At 43.3% G+C, this 18,889-nt stretch overlaps 1 protein-coding gene and 1 long non-coding RNA gene across 3 annotated transcripts in view; one reads left to right on the top strand and one right to left on the bottom strand.

Annotated features, from left to right (window-relative positions):
- Positions 1–18,889, top strand: part of LOC140410355 (lysosomal cobalamin transport escort protein LMBD1-like) — a 250,632-nt gene that overhangs the window by 193,688 nt on the left and 38,055 nt on the right. For both annotated transcript variants that reach the window (XM_072498372.1, XM_072498373.1), the window contains 3 exons: positions 5,319–5,421; positions 8,680–8,784; positions 10,623–10,772. In XM_072498372.1, coding sequence (XP_072354473.1) covers positions 5,319–5,421; positions 8,680–8,784; positions 10,623–10,772 — 358 coding nt within the window. The remainder of the gene's footprint in view (positions 1–5,318; positions 5,422–8,679; positions 8,785–10,622; positions 10,773–18,889) is intronic.
- LOC140410356 (uncharacterized) overlaps positions 1–18,889 on the bottom strand; it is a 112,839-nt gene that overhangs the window by 84,504 nt on the left and 9,446 nt on the right. The gene's annotated exons all lie outside the window — the stretch shown is intronic.

Raw genomic sequence — 18,889 nt, 5'->3', positions numbered from 1 at the left:
GCACCCTAACCTCGGCCCAATTCCCCCACCCTATCCTTATAACCTCACCTAGGGACAATTTAGCATGGCCAATCCACCTAACCTGCACATCTTTGGACTGGGAGGAAACTGGAGCATCCGGAGGAAACCCACACAGACCAAAAGAATGTGCAAACTCCACACAAGTCGTCCAAGGTCAGAATCGAACCATGGTCTCTGGTGTTGTGAGGCAGCAGTGCTAACCACTGTGCCACCATACTGCCCCACAAATCCATATCCATATATATATATATAATGTAAAAATATGCAGTGTGAGATCTTAATCCTTCACAGAGGGGACAGAACAAGGAGGAAATCTATGGTGGGAGAAAGATAGATAAGGTAGCTGGTAAAGGAGGAGAGAAGAAGGAAGAGACACAGTGCTGAAGAAGAAAAATCCCTATCAACCATTCAGACGGATGTGAGCATTGAAAAAAAAGAATCAGTGAGGAGAGATCCTCTGGATGGGAATTGCATCCAGGTGGAGGGCATCGGGGAGTTTCTGTAACATGGCGAAATGGAGGGTAGAAATACAGGGATAGACTTTGAGGGGCAACTAGAGCCATTGTGGAGGTAGGTAGCAAATAATTTATAGGCTGTGGGTGCTTTGCAGTGGGTGTAGGGGAGAAGCAGAACATTGGGACCAAAAACAAACTAGGTTAATGAGTGTGAAAACTGAACTGAAAGTTTGCCCCATGTGGGGAGCAGTGTTGACACTCCCTAATTTGTCTACTGTCTTGCAACCCCAGCATGACTTGTGTTGTCTTCAGGCTTTTCTTTGCCATGAGTGATGTACCTCATCCTCTCTTGACTCTATTCCCACAATACATCTGGCAAACCAACATCTCTTGCCAACCCCCATGCTTGTTGGCATGAGTGGTTCCTTCTCTGTAGATACTGTCACTTTCCATTTCAGGACTGCTAGCAATGCTTCTGTCCAAATAAAAACCTGTCCTTTAAACTAGCCCATTTCCAACTTACTTTTTCTCTCCAAAGTTGTTGATGTATTATTGCCTCGAAAATGTGTGCCCATCTTTCCTTACAGTCTCCCGTTGTGCCTCTTCAATCTGGTTTCTGTCCGCATAGGACTGAAAAGACCCTAATTAAATCTCAATATAGCATCCCTCTTTGTTTCTCTCAAACTCTCTGCTGACCGTTATTCAGCCAACCATACCCACCACCATTTGCCGCCTCCTATATTATAAATCAAATAATTAGTTGCTACATACCTGTAGTTCGTATTGCAAGATTATTTTTTTATTCATTCACAGGATGTGGGCGTTGTTGTCTGGGCCAAGCATTTATTGCCCATCCCTAATTGTTAAGAGTCAACCACATTGCTGTGGATCTGGAGTCACATGTCAACCAGACCAGGTAAGGATGTCAGATTTCCTTCCCTAAAGGACAGTAGTGAACCAGCTGGGTTTTTACAACAATCGACAATGGTTTCATAGTCATCGTTAGACTCTTAATTCGACATTCGCTTTTTTATTTAATTCAAATTTGATTATCTGCAGTGGTTGGACTTGAACCCAGGTCCCCAGAGCATTGCCACCACCTCCTCCCTAATTTCTTTTGATGACAAAATGTCAATATTTGAATATTTGTTTTTGAACTCTTTGTTGATCTGCTACTTGTTTTCTTTGAACGATCATTTTCTTTGTCTAGCTGGAGAGAAATATACATTTGGCGAGACAGTGGCGTCGTGGTGTTGTCACTGAACTAGCAATCCAGGATAATGCTCTGGGGACCCGGGTTCGAATCCTAAGGCAGATAGTGAAATTTGTATTCAATAAAAATCTGGAATTAAAAGTCTAATGATGACCATGAAACCCATCTGGATCACTCGTGTCCTTTAGGGAAGGAAATCTACCATCCTTACCTGGCCTGGCCCTCGCGTGACTCCAGAAACACAGCAATGTGGTGTACTCTTAACTGTATCCCACTGAAATAGGCCTAGCGAGTCACTCAGTTCAAGGGCAATTAGGGATGGGCAACAAATGCTTCCCCAGCCAGCGACGCCCACATCCCAAGAACAAATAAATGTTTTTTTCTCCGAGACTTCCTGTTTATCATGCCTTTTTCCTGGTTTCACATCTTAGTAATGTCTTTATGACATGACGTTGTTTGATTCTTTTTTTCCCCCTACCCCCTAAACCTCCCCCAAGTAAATCTGCTGACAGTTTAGTTTTCTCAGAAGTCGACAAACGGCTGCCACCTCCGGACGAACCATAACGTTGATCCTCTCAGGACCAACTTAATTTTCTCAAACACAGCCATGTCACTAACCCAAACCCCTGATTTGGGGGGCTTTGAGTCCCTCCACGCTAATATCCATCTCCTTCTCACCAAGGAGGCAAAGGCCAAAACATCAGCCTCTGTCGCCCCCTGGACTCCCAGGTCTTCCGACACTCCGAAAATCGCCACCTCTGGACCCGGCCCCACCCTTGTTTTTAGTACCGTGGACATGTCATCCGCAAATCCCTGCCAGTATCCCCTAAGCTTCGGGCATGCCCAAAACATATGGACATGGTTTGCTGGCCTCCCGCACACCCCACACACTTGTCTTCTACCCCAAAAAACTTGCTCATCCGGACAACCATCATGTGTGCCCGGTGAACCACCTTGATTGAATTGTATCAGGCTGAGCCTGGCACATGATGAGGACGTGCTGACTCTGCTCAAAGCATCTGCCCACAGACCCGCCTCTACCTCCCCTCCCAGCTCATCTTCCCATTTCCGCTTTAGCACACCTATCTGAGTATCCTCCCACTCCATGAGTTCTTTATTGATATCCGAAATCTTCCCCTCAGCACCCCCGTTCTAGAAACTATCCTGTCCTGTATCCCCTGTGGCGGTAGAAGCGGAGAGGTCACAACCTGCCTTCGTGCAAACTCCCTTATCTGCAGATATCGAAACCCATTCACTCCCGGCAATTCAAACTCCTCCTCCAAATCCTCTAAACATGGAAAGCTCCCATCAATAAGTAGATCTCCCAGCCTCTCAATCCCCACTCTCTGACACCTCCCAAATCCCCCATCCAACTTCGGGACAAACCGGTGATTACCACAAATTGGAGCCCACATCGATGCTCCGTCCATTCACATATGCTTCCGCCACTGCCCCCAGACTCTCAGGGCCACCACTACCACCGGGCTGTGGAGTACCGGGCCGGCAAGAAAGTCAGAGGAGCCACTACCAATGTCCCCAAACCTGTGCCCTTTCATGATGCTGCCTCAACTCGCCCCCCCACCGACCCCCCCCCCCCTTCCTGATCATGGCATGGCTATATTTGCCGCCCAGTAGTAATTACGAAAGTTCGGCAGCGCCTGCCCCCACCCCCCCCCCCCCGGGCTTCGCTCCAGCAACACTTTCTTTACTCGCGTGGTTTTACCCACCCACACAAAACCAGAGATCACCCTATTCACCCTGTTGCTAACTTTGGTTGGCTCTTAATTCGTTGCCCGTTTGGTCTTTACTGAATTTGCTCTGTTTCTATAACCTTTGCTCTAGAGTCGCAAGGTATCTTTATGATACTGCCACGAGGTTCAAGTTCAAGTACTGATCAATAACTCGACACGCCAATTAGTAAGATTCAAATCAAAACACATTTATTATACACAGTAAATCACTACTCATGCATAAACTCTACTTTCTAGACTATTCTTAGCTTCGGAACTGGTCCACCAGGTCAGGGGAACAAATTACCTTTCGTTCGATCGTGGGTCTGCAGGGTTCAAAAGCTGGTATGGACTTGTAGCTAGGAGCGTCTATCTCATAGCGTGCATTGACTGGAGACTTACTTGGTTGATGCGGCAGCTTAGGCAGTTCACTCTCGAGGGTTGATTCGAGTTGCTGAGTGACCCTGCCAAGAAGGACGATTTGAACTTTGGGACTCTACTTTATAGTCCCCAGGGGCTTCACGCCCCTTTGGGGTGGACCCCGTATCTGGTTCCTAGTGATTGGACTGCGTTCCGATCACTTGGATCGATTTCTCCGATGCTGGAGCCGTTCCCTGATCGCTGGGCAGTCCCTAGGTGTCCGTTGGCCTTCCTTTGTCTTGGCTCCTGCTGGCGCCGAGGAGTCTGGCTTGGCCTTATTCACCTTACATGTTTCAATTGTTCCCGGGGATCGCTCATTAGTATGCAGATGGCTGTGAGTTTCAGTGCTGTCTGGGCTTTTGCAAGTTCTAATACACAGGATTTCTGCACTTGCTAGTTTTTGCCTATGTTGGCTGAATTTCCCTGTAGTCTTTGCGGTCTCCATTTTAAGTCGGTAAGTGGCCAACCCAGGTGGCTACAACCCGCTAAAAATAGAACTTTGGTATGAAACTAGAGAGGCACTGGAAAACAAACTGAAACCTCGGGAGGACCATCATTTTTACGGTTTGTACCCTCCCCGCCAGTGACAACGGGAGCATGTCCCACCTCCGAAGGTCCTCCTCCATTTGTTCAACTAGCCGGGTCAAATTTAATTTATTTAATTGCTCCCATCCCCGTGCCACCTGAATTCCCAAATAACGGAAACTCCCTCCCACCACTTTTAAACGGCAGCTCCCCCAGTCTCCTCTCCTGACCCTCACCTGATCACAAAAAACTCACTTTTACCCATATTCAATTTGTACCCCGAGAACCGGCCAAATTTCCCGAAGATCCGCATAATCTCCCCCATCCCCCCCCCGATGTTGTTTGATTGTTAATATGTAACTCTGCTACCTGCTTCTATCAATTTTAATAAATCAAACGCATATCTGCAATTCAATCTTGCCGCCACCACAAATTCATTCTTTTGCAATGAAAATTCAATTGGTCAATTTTCAGGCAGCACTTGGTCATTTACAAAAGAAGCGGTCACAACCTAAATTCTGAAAAAGGGAAATTTAGTTAATAGAAATCTACACGGAAACAATTAAATGCATTATTGATAAATCTTTCAGCTTGATTTATAAACGTTTTTGGAAGAAGTTACACCATGATGTGGCTGTTTTCAGATGCTAGGGAGACATAATCATAACCTCATCATTTTTCAATTTGCCTATCGATCTTTGCCTATCAATCAGTAGAAACAGTAAAGGTTTCTAATATGTTTAATTACTGTAACATTATGCAGCAGTTTTGGATAACTTTTATTGCCCCTAATTGAATGCTGTTTCACTGACTCATTGGCTTCTCCGAAATGTAGTATTGTGTATGATCATATACTTGTGCTCTGAATAGTGTTTTCAGGAAAAAAAGAGAACTTTCAACCATTTGTTGACATTTAGAGGTTAAACTGTTCTTTTTCTTTCAAATATCTTACAGCCTCGATAAAGCACTCCATTCAGTTGGTTTTGATTCTGGATTTATAATATTTGAAACTAACTTGGCAAATCCTTTGAATGAGTTATTGCTCATTCTACAGACAGTAAGTGCGAACGTATTACAAGACTAGAAGGTACAATGCACAATCAAATGCTACAGTGAATACTGATCATTTTCCTGTATCTAGCTATTGACATATTTCTTTTGAGCTATTAGATCCTTACTGGTGTCTCTCACTGCTGTTGATTTCAATGGACCTCCACCAATGCCTTAGAAACACCCCCATCTTTATCTCCTGTAGAATGGCTTATATTCACACTGTTACTTTTCTTCCCTCGTATACTTGCTGAACATTTATCCACAAGAAATCCCATTTTTTTCACTTCATTTCCCTTCCATAATCTGTTTAGGTCCCACTGTAATTTGTTTTCATGCTCGCTTTTGTTTAAGCCTCCGTTTTTCTTCATTCCCCACTGCACTGACCTTCTGCAAATCTGAGACAGCTTATATCTGTCTCAGCTCCAAGTGATTTATATAAATTGTAAAAAAAAAAAATTGTGGCCCCAGCACTGATCCAGTGACACCCTATTAGTGAGCTCGTGCTACCTTAGTGCAGCTCGATTCATAACAACACTTCATTTTCCTCTGGTTTAGCTTATTTCTAATCCGTTTCATGTTGCATTCCATTTCCATAGTTCCCTGCCTTGTTGATTGATCGCTTTTGTATCAATGTATCAAAAATCCTATTGAAATTAGATTTTGAATAATATTAACATTTATTGTCACAAGTAGGCTTCAATGAAGTTACTGTGAAAAGCCCCTAGTCGCCACATTGAAGGCGCTGCTGCCTTGTTCTGCATTACAAGCCAGCTGTTTACCCCACTGTGCTAAAACAGCCCCTATACTGACTAGGCATGGCACTGCACTGAATAAAATGAATTATCTAATCATTTTAATTAAGCGAAACTAATAAGCCTGCAATGGAAAATTGTAGAAACTCAATTAACCAAGTATTAATCAAGTAGATTCTGCAGCGCTTCCATTGAATTTCTGTACCACTGTGATCTTGAGCTCCAGTAAATATGTTAAGAGAAAAACCTCCTTCCATAAGTCCATGCTGACTCCATCAGGTTTAGCTCAGTGGTCCGGTTTAGCTCCGTGGGCTAGACAGCTGGTTTGTAATGCAGAACAAGGCCAGCAGCGTGGGTTCAGTTCACTTACCGGCCTCCCCGAACAGGTGCCGGAATGTGGCGACTAGGGGCTTTTCACAGTAACTTCATTTGAAGCTTGCTTGTGACAATAAAAGATTATTATTATTATCCATATCAATATCTATCTATCTTTCAGCATATCTTCTAAAACTTGGCGAGCAGCAAATATTTGGGTTCACTTTCCCACATTTAACTTATTTTTTTTTAAAGGGGGTAAGAAATTATGTTGCTAGTTTCCAAACCTCGATTCTACACCTGTTTTTAATGATTCTCGAAAGTGTATGATTGTAAGGAAATGGTGGACCTCTGCTGTCCAACTCTATAAATTCTCTGATTTTAGTGCCTGGTGCTCCTTTCCACCCCTCAGCCTGTCAATGATTGAAAACAAAATAAAATTTAACCTCTAATGACTACACCCTTTATATTGAAATAAAACTGAAACATAACAGTACTACCATATATGTAAGAGTATAAGTCAGCCATTAACGCCTTGTTGAATACCTCCAAAATCAGAGGTCGACTTACACGTTGAATATAAAAGTGAAACACCAGTGTGGGTGGTCGCCATCTTTGTCATTCGCCACTTGCCGCCTGCCCTGTGTGGTCCTATTCCTGTGCATCTTTGCAATGTGGTTCATATTGCCTGCTTGATATCCTGTAACCAGTTATAAGGTGCTGGTAAATAAAGCATGCATTTACAGGGTTAAACTTGGAGGTGATTACCAATGGAGTGCTGCATGTGGTGGCTGAAAGGGACTTGTACGCCAAAGTATATGCAAGCACTGGGGTCATGCTATACACCACAATCTATGGTAATAAATGCCATCTCATCTTGGGAGTATTCAAGGTTTCAAACATTCAGCCTTTTAATGGCTCACAATTGTTAAATACTTTTAGTACTGTAGGTTCTTTGTGTTTGACAAAAAAGACCTTATTTAATGTCCAGTATGTTTGTCCCCCGATTTTGCTTCACCCTCTTTTTCCCTCCTTGCGTTTCTTCCAAAGTACTTTTCACTTTTAGCTATGGGTGGGGATTTTATTTGGGCTATTCGCCATGAGATCATGAAAACCAAAGCCAGTCTTCACCAGAGAAGTGGCTCAGTGGATGTCATTGGATAGCAATCAAATATGAACCTTAACTGCGCCATCTTTATTTTCCATCCTGGCATGATAAGGCTAACTGTAGGATCTCTCAGTTGAAACAACCTCCTCGAAACCAGAAATGGAATCTTCTGGATACAATTATTTGAAGATATCCTGCTTAATCTACCCCAGTTCCAGCAATGTTGACATTAAACAGTAGGAAGTGAAATTGCCAAAATTGAATATCTAAATTGTCCCATACTTGTGAAGACTCTGAATTAAGGTTCAGGAACAATTCTGTGCACCTGATTTTTTTAAGAAGCAGCATAGCTACACAGGAAGCCAAGTGCTCCTCTGTGCACCACTCACCCAAACATAACTGCAGCTCACCACGTTGTTGTCGATTGCAACTGAAGTGTGTTTGTAATGACATGATCACCACAGCAGGGATTGTGGGGTGATACTTGGGGTGAGAGTTTATTATTACTTAACTGTTCAGATTGAGCATGTGAGTGAAGATGGATTTGTGTTCCTTGGTGGCTGAGTTACCAGATTCAGACTTTAGCTTTGTAAATGTTTGATTTATTGGCTCTTTATGAAGCACTTAAGTCCCTTCAATACTTGCTGCTGAAATATCTTTATTTTGTTTGTAGAGTCAATTGTTTTGATTGGAACAATTAGAAAGTATTTTTTTGTTCCGTTACATTTGCATTGCTACAGTTTTTATCTTTGTTGCGGCTTATGAAAACTATCCATACTTCAGATTATTAAAGATCATCATAAACCCGTGCTGGAATTCCACTTGGAGAAATTTAATTTAATGATCTGGATATATTTTTCAATGGAATTTCACTTATTAAACACCAGTCAATCAAATGCTTGTGAAAGTCTCAATTAGGTTAAAAATCTAAATTTAGAAATATTAAGTAATATGGATTTTAAATGGCTTACCAACAAGATTGTTATTTTGCTTGTTTTGCTGCAGCTTGATTGTAAGCATCAACAGCAACAATATATTTAGATTTATAATCACAGAATTCATATCCTTTCTTTTCCTTCCTCCTCAGGTTTTCCCATTGGATTATATCCTAATTGCTATCATCACAGTGTACCTAGTCTTCACCTCCATGGCCGGAATCCGAAACATGGGCATCTGGTTTTTCTGGATAAGGGTATTTTCCTATATTGTCTGTGTGGGGTGTATGTCTGCACATAGGTTGAGAAAGGAGGAGGGAAGGATGAAGGGAATAACCTAGGAACCTATGAGTAAAAGTATAACTGATCCCACTGTATTGCCTAATTTATGACCACAGAGAACTATGAAATCCAGTATATGAGTCATGCCTCTTATGTTCTCTCAGTACAAGCAGCTAACATGGAGCATTTCTGACAAAATGGTCATTGTAAAACGGTGGAGCATCGTTAGCAAAATTGGAAGTCATAATTTTAGGTTTAATGCCCCTTATTTGCTTTGGCAGGTAAGATGAGGCATTTGTTCATGCTTGTAACCACAGTAACATCAGATTGCTTCACCTACTTCATAACGGGCTGGTTTAGCACACTCGGCTAAATCGCTGGCTTTTAAAGCAGACCAAGGCAGGCCAGCAGCACGGTTCGATTCCCGTACCAGCCTCCCCGAACAGGCGCTGGAATGTGGCGACTAGGGACTTTTCACAGTAACTTCATTGAAGCCTACTTGTGACAATAAGCGATTTTCATTTTCATTTCATTTCTCCAGCGAGTCTTAGCATTCAGCCCATCGAGTCTGCACTGCACCCTCCAAAAGAGCACCCTACATAGGCACACGCATCTACCCTTAGGGGCAGCACGGTAGCATTGTGGATAGCACAGTTGCTTCACAGCTCCAGGGTCCCAGGTTCGATTCCAGCTTGGACCACTGTCTGTGCGGAGTCTGCACATGCTCCCCGTGTGTGCGTGGGTTTCCTCCGGGTGCTCTGGTTTCCTCCCACAGTCCAAAGATATGCAGGTTAGGTGGATTGGCCATGATAAATTGCCCTTAGTGTCCAAAATTGCCCTTAGTGTCGGGTTGGGTTACTGGGTTATGGGGATAGGGAGGTGCTCTTTCCAAGAGCCGGTGCAGACGCGATGGGCCGAATGACCTCCTTCTGCACTGTAAATTCTATGATAATCTATGATAATCTAACCCCTTAACCCCACTTAACTTTTGGACATTAAGGGGCAATTTAGCATGGCCAATTCACCCAACCTGCATATCTTTGGACTATGGAAGAGAACCAGAAGGAGACCCACGCAGACACTGGGAGAACGTGCAAAATCCACACAGACAGTCACCCAAGGTGCCTGAATTGAACCCGGGTCCCTGGTGCTATAAGGCAGCAGTAAACCCGGGTCCCTGGTGCTGTAAGGCAGCAGTAAACCCGGGTCCCTGGTGCTGTAAGGCAGCAGTAAACCCGGGTCCCTGGTGCTGTAAGGCAGCAGTAAACCCGGGTCCCTGGTGCTGTAAGGCAGCAGTTCTAACCACAATACCGCCCAATTAATTTGGATATTTTCTTTAAAAGTTAAACTCGAAGTTAGAGGAAAGGGGGATTTGGTGGAATGAGCTGAAGCTACTCTTTTTAAAACTTTGAAGATTATGATTATTTCCAGTTAATGCTGCAGTATTAAGCTTACTCTAAAGTTTAAGTACCTTTATGACTGTACTTAGCCTCAACCTTATTGTGCATAAACTATATTTTTAATGAAGGAGACCAGCGTGTCTGGAATTCCATCCTGGGAATATATAGTTAGATTGAAATTGTGAATTCTTCACTGTTTTTGTGAAAGAATTTTATTTGACGTGTCCTTTTGTTTAATCATTATTTTATTTATACACACACACACAGTATGTTTTTGTATAATGTTCCCAAATGTTTGTTGTGCAGGATGATATTGAATAATTCTTTGTTATGTTGGCAGTGAGGGATATAGAATGAGTGAATACCAAGTGGATACTGTAGTATAAACCTCTGTCTTTTTCTCTTGCAACTAGCTGTACAAGATCAGACCTGGTCGAACACGCCCACAGGCTCTTCTTTTTCTTTGTATGATCCTGCTGCTGATGGTTCTGCACACGAGTTATATGATTTACAGTCTTGCACCCCAGTACGTTATGTACGGAAGCCAAAAGTATCAAGAGCAGGTAAGTTTAATTATTTGTTCATTCTTTCCTTCAGTCAGTTGTTAATTCTGTTTCATGTCATTTCACTTTGACTTGGCCTGTCTTTATGACATCTGTCAGACCACAAGGTAAATGTACTTGAGGAAGGCCATTCACTTGTCCATCAAAGGAGCAAAAAATATTGTAGTCCCCATCACAATATCTAGTTGAATGAATCTGAGGTTTTCTCCTCTGCTGCCCTAAACTAAACAATTCCAAGTGTTGATTAGCCACAGTAATGTTCTCCCTCACAAGTTCTAAGTTGGCCTTTCACCAATGTTGACACATGCCCTGTTGTTCTAATATTTTAAACTTACCTTGCCACAGTGCGCTGAATATTGTGATGTAATGCAATTCTTTTCCCCAAATCTAATTTTGTAATCCATAGTTTGCTGTTTAAAAATTACATTGCAAATAGTGCACATTTCAGCATAGCAAGACTTGAATAATATTAAAAGCAGCTAAAGGTAAAATTAATTTGCAACTGAAATATATTGGATTGCTACAACTGTATGTAACTGTGTGTACAGAGACTTTAAAGTGTTGAAGTAAATGCAGAGAATGATGAAAGTGTGTAACTAGTCTGTCAATAACTGAACTGAGAGTTAGCATTCTTCACTCCTTTCATTAAAATTGACACTGCTGGAGAAGCACCTCTTTAGGAGTGATCAAAACAATTTGGGTAGGGAAGAATAACTAAAAGCAAAAAAAGACAAAATACTGTAACATATTGAAAGAAAAACAGATATTGCAGAGTATTTCCCTTTTTATGTTGAAAAGTTTTATAAATGGCGAGTCTAGTCTCACCATGTCAGTTCTGATTTAGCGCCCCACCACACACACACGCACACACACTAATCTGATGTGCACTTACAATATTTTCTTCTTTTCTAGTTTCATAATTTTGTATACTTCTCAATAATTTGCTTTTAATGAAGGTTACTATTGAAGTGAATAGCTCAAAACATCCTGATATAATAGTGCTCGTTAAAAGATGAATTTATAGGTAGGAAATGAATGATGAATGAATGAATTTGTACCTATTAGATGTGCTATCAAGTATGACTGCACAACTTTGATTGAAAGCAAGAACAAAAGTATTTGGTGGACTTGTGTTAGAGTAATGAGCTGCCTTGCAACATACATGATAGGATTCGTCCTCATGACTGACGTCCATGCATTTATGGGCTGCCGAAGATACATAAAAGTGACGTCCCATTCTACCAATGACACCGTATGATTTGGCTAGATGGTTGATTGAATTACTACAGCCAGTTCTTGATGAGTTTTCCACCTATGCAGATGAAGTACTCTTTCACCTTTGCGAAGACTATGTGGCTTACTGATTGATAGCAATGCCTTGCTAATGTGCTTCTTCGACATTACAGTTCTATTTACTAAAATGTCACTGAGGGAAACCATTGACAATTGTGCCACATCGCTATATCAAAGAAATATAAATGCACTGCCAGTTTCTGAATCTTTATTCTTTGAACTTAACCAGCACAGAGTAGTTTGAATGCCACTGTATGTCCAAAAGGATAGTGGAGCCATAGGTCCAGCGGGCTCACTAACATTTATGTTGGTTTCCATGATAAACGCATTTTCGATGCAATTAACCCCAACCTCCCACCCTGTGCATATTTCTGCTATGTAGATGATATGTTCGCAATCTTTAATCTGTGCCTGCATACAAGTCTTTCCTTGCACACCTTAATATGCTCTATCGTATGAGGAGCGGTTGAGTACTCTGTGACTGTACTAGATGGAGTTTAGAAATATGAGGGGGGATCTTACTGAAACTTACAAAATACTGAGAGGCCTGGATAGAGTGGACGGGGACAGGATGTTTCCACTAGTAGGAGAAACTAGAATCCGAGGGCACAGTCTCAGACTGAAGGGACGATCATTAAAAATTGAGATGAGGAGTAATTCTTGAGCCAGAGGGTGGTGAATCTGTGGAACTCATTGCCGCAGAAGGCTGTGGAGGCCAAGTCACTGAGTGTCTTTAAGACAGAAACCAAGGTCCACCACTCTGAGTGAGGAGCCTAGAGGTAACTCGGAAGGCTATACCCAAATTGTCCATCAATCTTATTATTCTCAACCTTACTTTGGGTTAGGTGGGTGCAGTTCAGCATTGAGCATCTTTGCAAATTTCCATCTGCACAGCACCTAATTTAAACTGACACTGGAATAGGAAGTTGCTATTAAAGTATATCATAGTATTTGAATCCTCTCTCCCTTCTTCCCCCACTCCCCTCCAAAAGCCAAGACATTGCCTGACAGCTTGATACATATTGATCAACCGGCAACCTTTCAGTGGCTGCTGACATTTCCGCAGTACAGCTGTGAGACTCACAGAATATCATCGAATCCTGCAGTGCAGAAGGAGGCCATTTGGCTCTGAAAGAGCGCCCTAACCTCGGCTCAATTCCCTCACCCTATCCTTGTAACCTCACCTCGGGACAATTTAGCACATCCAATCCACCTACGCTGCACATCTTTGGACTGTGGGAGGAAACCGGAGCAGCCGGAGGAAACCCACGCAGGCATAGGAGGAATGTGCAGATTCCACACAGACAGCCGTCGGAGGTCTGAATCGAACCTGGGTTCCTGCTGCTGAGAGGCAGCAGTGCTAACCACTGTGCCACCGTGCCAACCCCGAACGTGAGGGGAGACACCACCGAAGTAATGGTAAATTTGGCAAAAGGACTTGTATATGTAGGTACACACTCGAGCCAAACTGTTGGCCTTGTTGGGTGTGATTTTCAGAATTTCATTGACCTACTGGAGATTTACAGGGAAGTACCTGGGGCCCTAAATTATGAAGAGCGACTGTTGTGACAGAATTTATTTTCACTACAGAAGGTTGGGGGTCGAGAGCCGTGTCTTCCAAATGCTGAGAAGCACAGATAATGTAGTTGTAAAGTATATTTAATTTGAACTAAGCATGCATAACTGATGTTTAAAATTAACAAGCCTCAGGTGAGAGTAAATAAGTTCATGCCACATTGACGCACGCACCCCTGTGGACATGGGCACACTGCCAGCAAAAGCATTTAATGTCATTAGTTACTTCCTTGAAAATGAGACTCGGTTATAAATAGAACTGTAGATTATAGGGAAAAGTAGAGATGTTGATGATCGAAAGATTGCAACCATCTAAATTAACTTGAGCAACTGATCTACTGAAGATATTCTGCCATTTCCAGATTAACAAGTCTGCAAAACGTTCTCAAAATTTGTTCAAATGTGGGCCACATGTTACATGGTCAGTGGTTGAAATAGGGTTGATAACCTTGACGATTTGGCCCTCTTCCTTGTTAATTGGATCCAGTGGTAAGTAGGTGTGATGCTGGCAGCCTTAGAAGCTGTGTGCTGGTGAGGTTCAATATGTGAATGTTGGATATGAATCCTAACTTCCAGGGATTGCTGCTCGGTGAGTGATGGGTGTGGTGCATTGAGCAGAATGGGAAGTTGGTGGTGCAGTAGGTCTGGGATGTAGTTTGAGGATGCTTGCATTCACCTTGACCATATTTATGAGGTTATTGCACAGCTGTCATGTCTGAGGCCGAGTCACCCTGATGATGTGCTCTAACTCCCACCTCGGGTAAAGTGTGAGGGAATCCTGGGCAACAAAACACCTCTTCTGGAATTCTCCTTGCTCACCAGATGTTATTATTGAACCAGGGAACTTGCTGCCTGTGTACTCTGCCATTGTGGTTCATGGAATCTTACTAGTTGATTTCAGGTACATGGCCTCCCTTTAATACGAAGTGACCTTTAAGAAGAGCAGGGGTTTGCAGACCACATGGTCAATGAACAATGCTTCGGGACGACCTCAAAATTACAGCAAGGCAGCACGCTACATAGAGCAGAGAGAAGCAGCTTTTGGGTTAACACTTCAGTCATCCAGTTGAGGTGGGTGCATCAAGTTTGCCTGTTTAAATGTGTGTTGCAAATCACAAATCCAAAGCAAGGTTGTCCAATTTCTAGCCTTGAATTTTAAGGTCCCACAAAAGAATAACACTGATTAGCAGATTATGTGGTAATCTTGGAAATACAGGAAAGAGAATATTAAGATTTCAATTTTCTTTGGCTGAACCCATTTGCAATGTGTGATGACCTTTGACCTGGGAGGAGTACCCAAGTAGAATTTCTAAATTGTCTAAAAGACCTTTGGAATCTGTAATTCTTTTCAAGAATGTTTGAAAGGGACTTTTAAGAGTTTGCATCAATTATAAAGAGATCAATTGTAATTTTGTTGGATAATAGAAAATATGGTCCATATGAAATAGGAGCTCTTGAAGGTACTGAACAAACTGGCTAAAATGGTCTCAAATCTGGAAAGCTGTGTGAATAACTGAGATGACAAAGAATTTAGGGTTTTCTCTGAAATGCCATAACTGTGAACTGGAGTGGTCTTGGTTGGTCAGGTTAAAAGAAACTCTGGCAATCTGGACCATCCGGACAGCCGTGACAAGAGAGAGGGTTTGTAGAAGTGGACCTTGCTGGTGATCGCACCTGTGCAACACTAAAGTGAAAGCAGTTGTCAGATAGGACTCTGACATACCCTGCATGAATGAGGAACAGTGTATATTGTGAAATTGTGTAGCTGCATGGTGCCACATTTCATGCACAGTGATGTGAATGTTTATGGTTTCATAAGATGTATTTTTGTTGTATAAGGGGACTTCCGCTGGCGACATGTAGTGGAAGTCGCACGTTAGGTGGCCCCTACTAGAGCTTCTGGTTTTTGGCCCTTTTTACCTAGTTTTCTTGGGACAATTTTGGATGATTAGCTGTTAGGAAAGTGTGAGGAAGTCGTAGGATATCAATGTTCCAGAAGAAGAATCGGAAGAAGGGGGTGAGTGAATGCCCACCGGCGAGTTTGGTTGTGAATCCAGCAAGAGGAAAGATGATGGGTGCAAGCTTGCCGAGTGGGGTCGCGCGCCATTATGGTGGATAAGCTGGCCGAGGTGATGGCGGGGAGGTTTGAGGGGCTGTTCTCAAAGCATTTTGATCTACATTGGAAAAAGGTAAGTTGATGGGGAGGAGGACCCCCTCCCTCTGTGTTTGATGGGGCCCATGGGTTGCTCTGCCTGAAGCCAATGATGAATGAGCCACCAAGAGCTGTGACAGTCTGCTTCCACAGTTATCAGCTGAAGGAGAAGGTGTTGAGATGGGCGAAGCTGAATCTAGACTTGAGGTGGGAAGGCATTGGTATTCGGATATATCAAGATCTCACAGCGGAGGTGGCGAGAAGGCGGCAGCCTTTGGCCGGGCAAAGGCAGCGTTGGAAAAAGGCAATGTGTGATTTGGGATAGTCTACCTAGCAAAGCTGAGGTGACTCACAACTGAAAAGACCTCTACTTTGAGACGGTGGAGGAGGTGGAGGTGTTCGTGAAAGCTAAAAGACTGGGACTGAAATGTGTTTAGACTTCGATGGTGTTGATCTTTTTTTTGTGTATCTCCCTTCCTTTTTTCCCATGTTTTTTGTTCTTCCTTATGCTTAAAGTTCCAGTTGGGAAGAGATGCTTTGGGGGTTGGTAGTGATCAGCTGGGATTTGATGGGGGCTTTCATTTAGGTCTGAGGGATTCTTGGGTGGATGTTTGGAAGGTTTCGGTGTGGGGGTGAATTTGGTGTTGGTTTAGTTTTCTGTGTGGGGGATGGGGTTCTGGCAACGACCACCTCGCTGGCAAACGTAAGTTGGCTAGTGAACGGGAGTGAGGTGGGGAAAGGGACCACGGTCATTGAAACCTGTATTGACGGGTTTCGATTGGCCTGGGATGTGTGAATGGTTGGGGGAGGGGGATGATACTAGGGTAGGTGTTAGAACATAGAACATTACAGCGCGGTACAGGCCCTTCGGCCCTCGATGTTGCGCCGACCTGTGAAACCACTCTAGAGCCCATCTACACTATTCCCTTATCGTCCATATGTCTAGCCAATGACCATTTGAATGCCCTTAGTGTTGGCGAGTCCACTACTGTTGCAGGCAGGGCATTCCACACCCTTACTACTCTGAGTAAAGAACCTACCTCTGACATCTGTCTTATATCTATCTCCCCTCAATTTAAAGCTATGTCCCCTCGTGCTAGACATCACCATCCGAGGAAAAAGGATCTCACTGTCCACCCTATCCAATCCTCTGATCATCTCGTATGCCTCAATTAAGTCACCTCTTAACCGTCTTCTCTCTAACGAAAACAGCCTCAAGTCCCTCAGCCTTTCCTCATAGCATCTTCCCTCCATACCAGGCAACATTCTGGTAAATCTCCTCTGCACCCTTTCCAATGCTTCCACATATTTCCTATAATGCGGCGACCAGAATTGCACGCAATACTCCAAATGCGGCCGCACCAGAGTTTTGTACAGCTGCAACATGACCTCATGGCTCCGAAACTCAATCCCTCTACCAATAAAAGCTAACACACCGAACGCCTTCTTAACAACCCCCTCAACCTGAGTGGCAACTTTCAGGGATCTATGTACATGGACACCGAGATCTCTCTGCTTATCCACACTGCCACGAATCTTACCATTAGCCCAGTACTCTGTCTTCCTGTTATTCCTTCCAAATTGAATCACCTCACACTTTTCTGCATTAAACTCCATTTGCCACCTCTCAGCCCAGCGCTGCAGCTTATCTATGTCCCTCTGTAACTTGTAACATCCTTCCGCACTGTCCACAACGCCACCGACTTTAGTGTCACCTGCAAATTTACTCACCCATCCTTCTACACCCTCCTCCAGGTCATTTATAAAAATGACAAACAGCAGCGGACCCAAAACAGATCCTTGTGGCACACCACTAGTAACTGGACTCCAGTCTGAATGCTTCCCATCAACCACCACCCTCTGTCTTCTTCCAGCTAGCCAATTTCTGATCCAAACTGCTAAATCTCCCTGAATCCCATGCTTCCGTATTTTCTGCAGTAGCCTACCGTGAGGAACCTTATTAAACGCTTTACTGAAATCCATATACACCACATCAACTGCTTTACCCTCATCCACCTGTTTGTTCATCTTCTCAAATAACTCAATAAGGTTTGTGAGGCACGACCTACCCTTCACAAAACCGTGTTGACTATCTCTAATCAAATTATTCCTTTCCAGATGATTATACACCCTATCTCTTATAAACCTTTCCAAGATTTTGCTCACAACAGAAGTAAGGCTCACTGATCTATAGTTACCGGGGTTGTCTCTACTCCCCTTCTTGAACAAGGGGACAACATTTGCTATCCTCCAGTCTTTTGGCACTATTCCTGTAGACAATGATGACACAAAGATCAAAGCTAAAGGCTCAGCAATCTCCTCCCTAGCTTCCCAGAGAATCCTTGGATAAATCCCATCCGGCCCAGGGGACTTATCTATTTTCACACTTTCCAGAATTGTTAACACCTCCTCCTTATGAACCTCAAGCCCTTCTAGTCTAGTAGCCTGAATCTCAGTATTCTCCTCGACAACATTGTCTTTTTCCTGTGTGAATACCTTCGAAAAATATTCATTTAGCACCTCTCCTATCTCCTCGGACTCCAAGCACAACTTCCCACTACTGTCCTTGACTGGCCCTACTCTTACCCTAGTCATTCTTTTATTCCTGACATATCTATAGAAAGCTTTAGGGTTATCCTTGATCCTACCTGCCAACGACTTCTCATGTCCCCTCCTGGCTCTTCTTAGCTCTCTCTTTAGGTCCTTCCTAGCTAACTTTTAACTCTCGAGCGCCCTAACTGAACCTTCATGCCTCATCTTTACATAAGCCTCTTGACAAGTGTTTCGACTGCCTTAGTAAACCACGGTTCCCTTGCTCGACCACTTCCTCCCTGCCTGACAGGTACATACTTATCAAGGACACGCAATAGCTGTTCCTTGACCAAGCTCCACATTTCCATTGTGCCCATCACCTGCAGTTTTCCTCTCCATCCGATGCATCCTAAGTCTTGCCTCATCGCATCATAATTGCCTTTCCCCCAGATATAACTCTTGCCCTGCGGTATATACCTATCCCTTTCTATCACTAAAGTAAACGTAATCGAATTGTGGTCACTCACCAAAATGCTCACCTAACTCCAAATCTAACACCTGTCCT

The sequence above is a fragment of the Scyliorhinus torazame genome, chromosome 4, assembly GCF_047496885.1.
Source record: "Scyliorhinus torazame isolate Kashiwa2021f chromosome 4, sScyTor2.1, whole genome shotgun sequence".
Lineage (NCBI taxonomy): Eukaryota > Metazoa > Chordata > Chondrichthyes > Carcharhiniformes > Scyliorhinidae > Scyliorhinus > Scyliorhinus torazame.
Note: the sequence above shows the minus strand (reverse complement) of the source record. Positions and strands in the feature narration are given on the sequence as shown.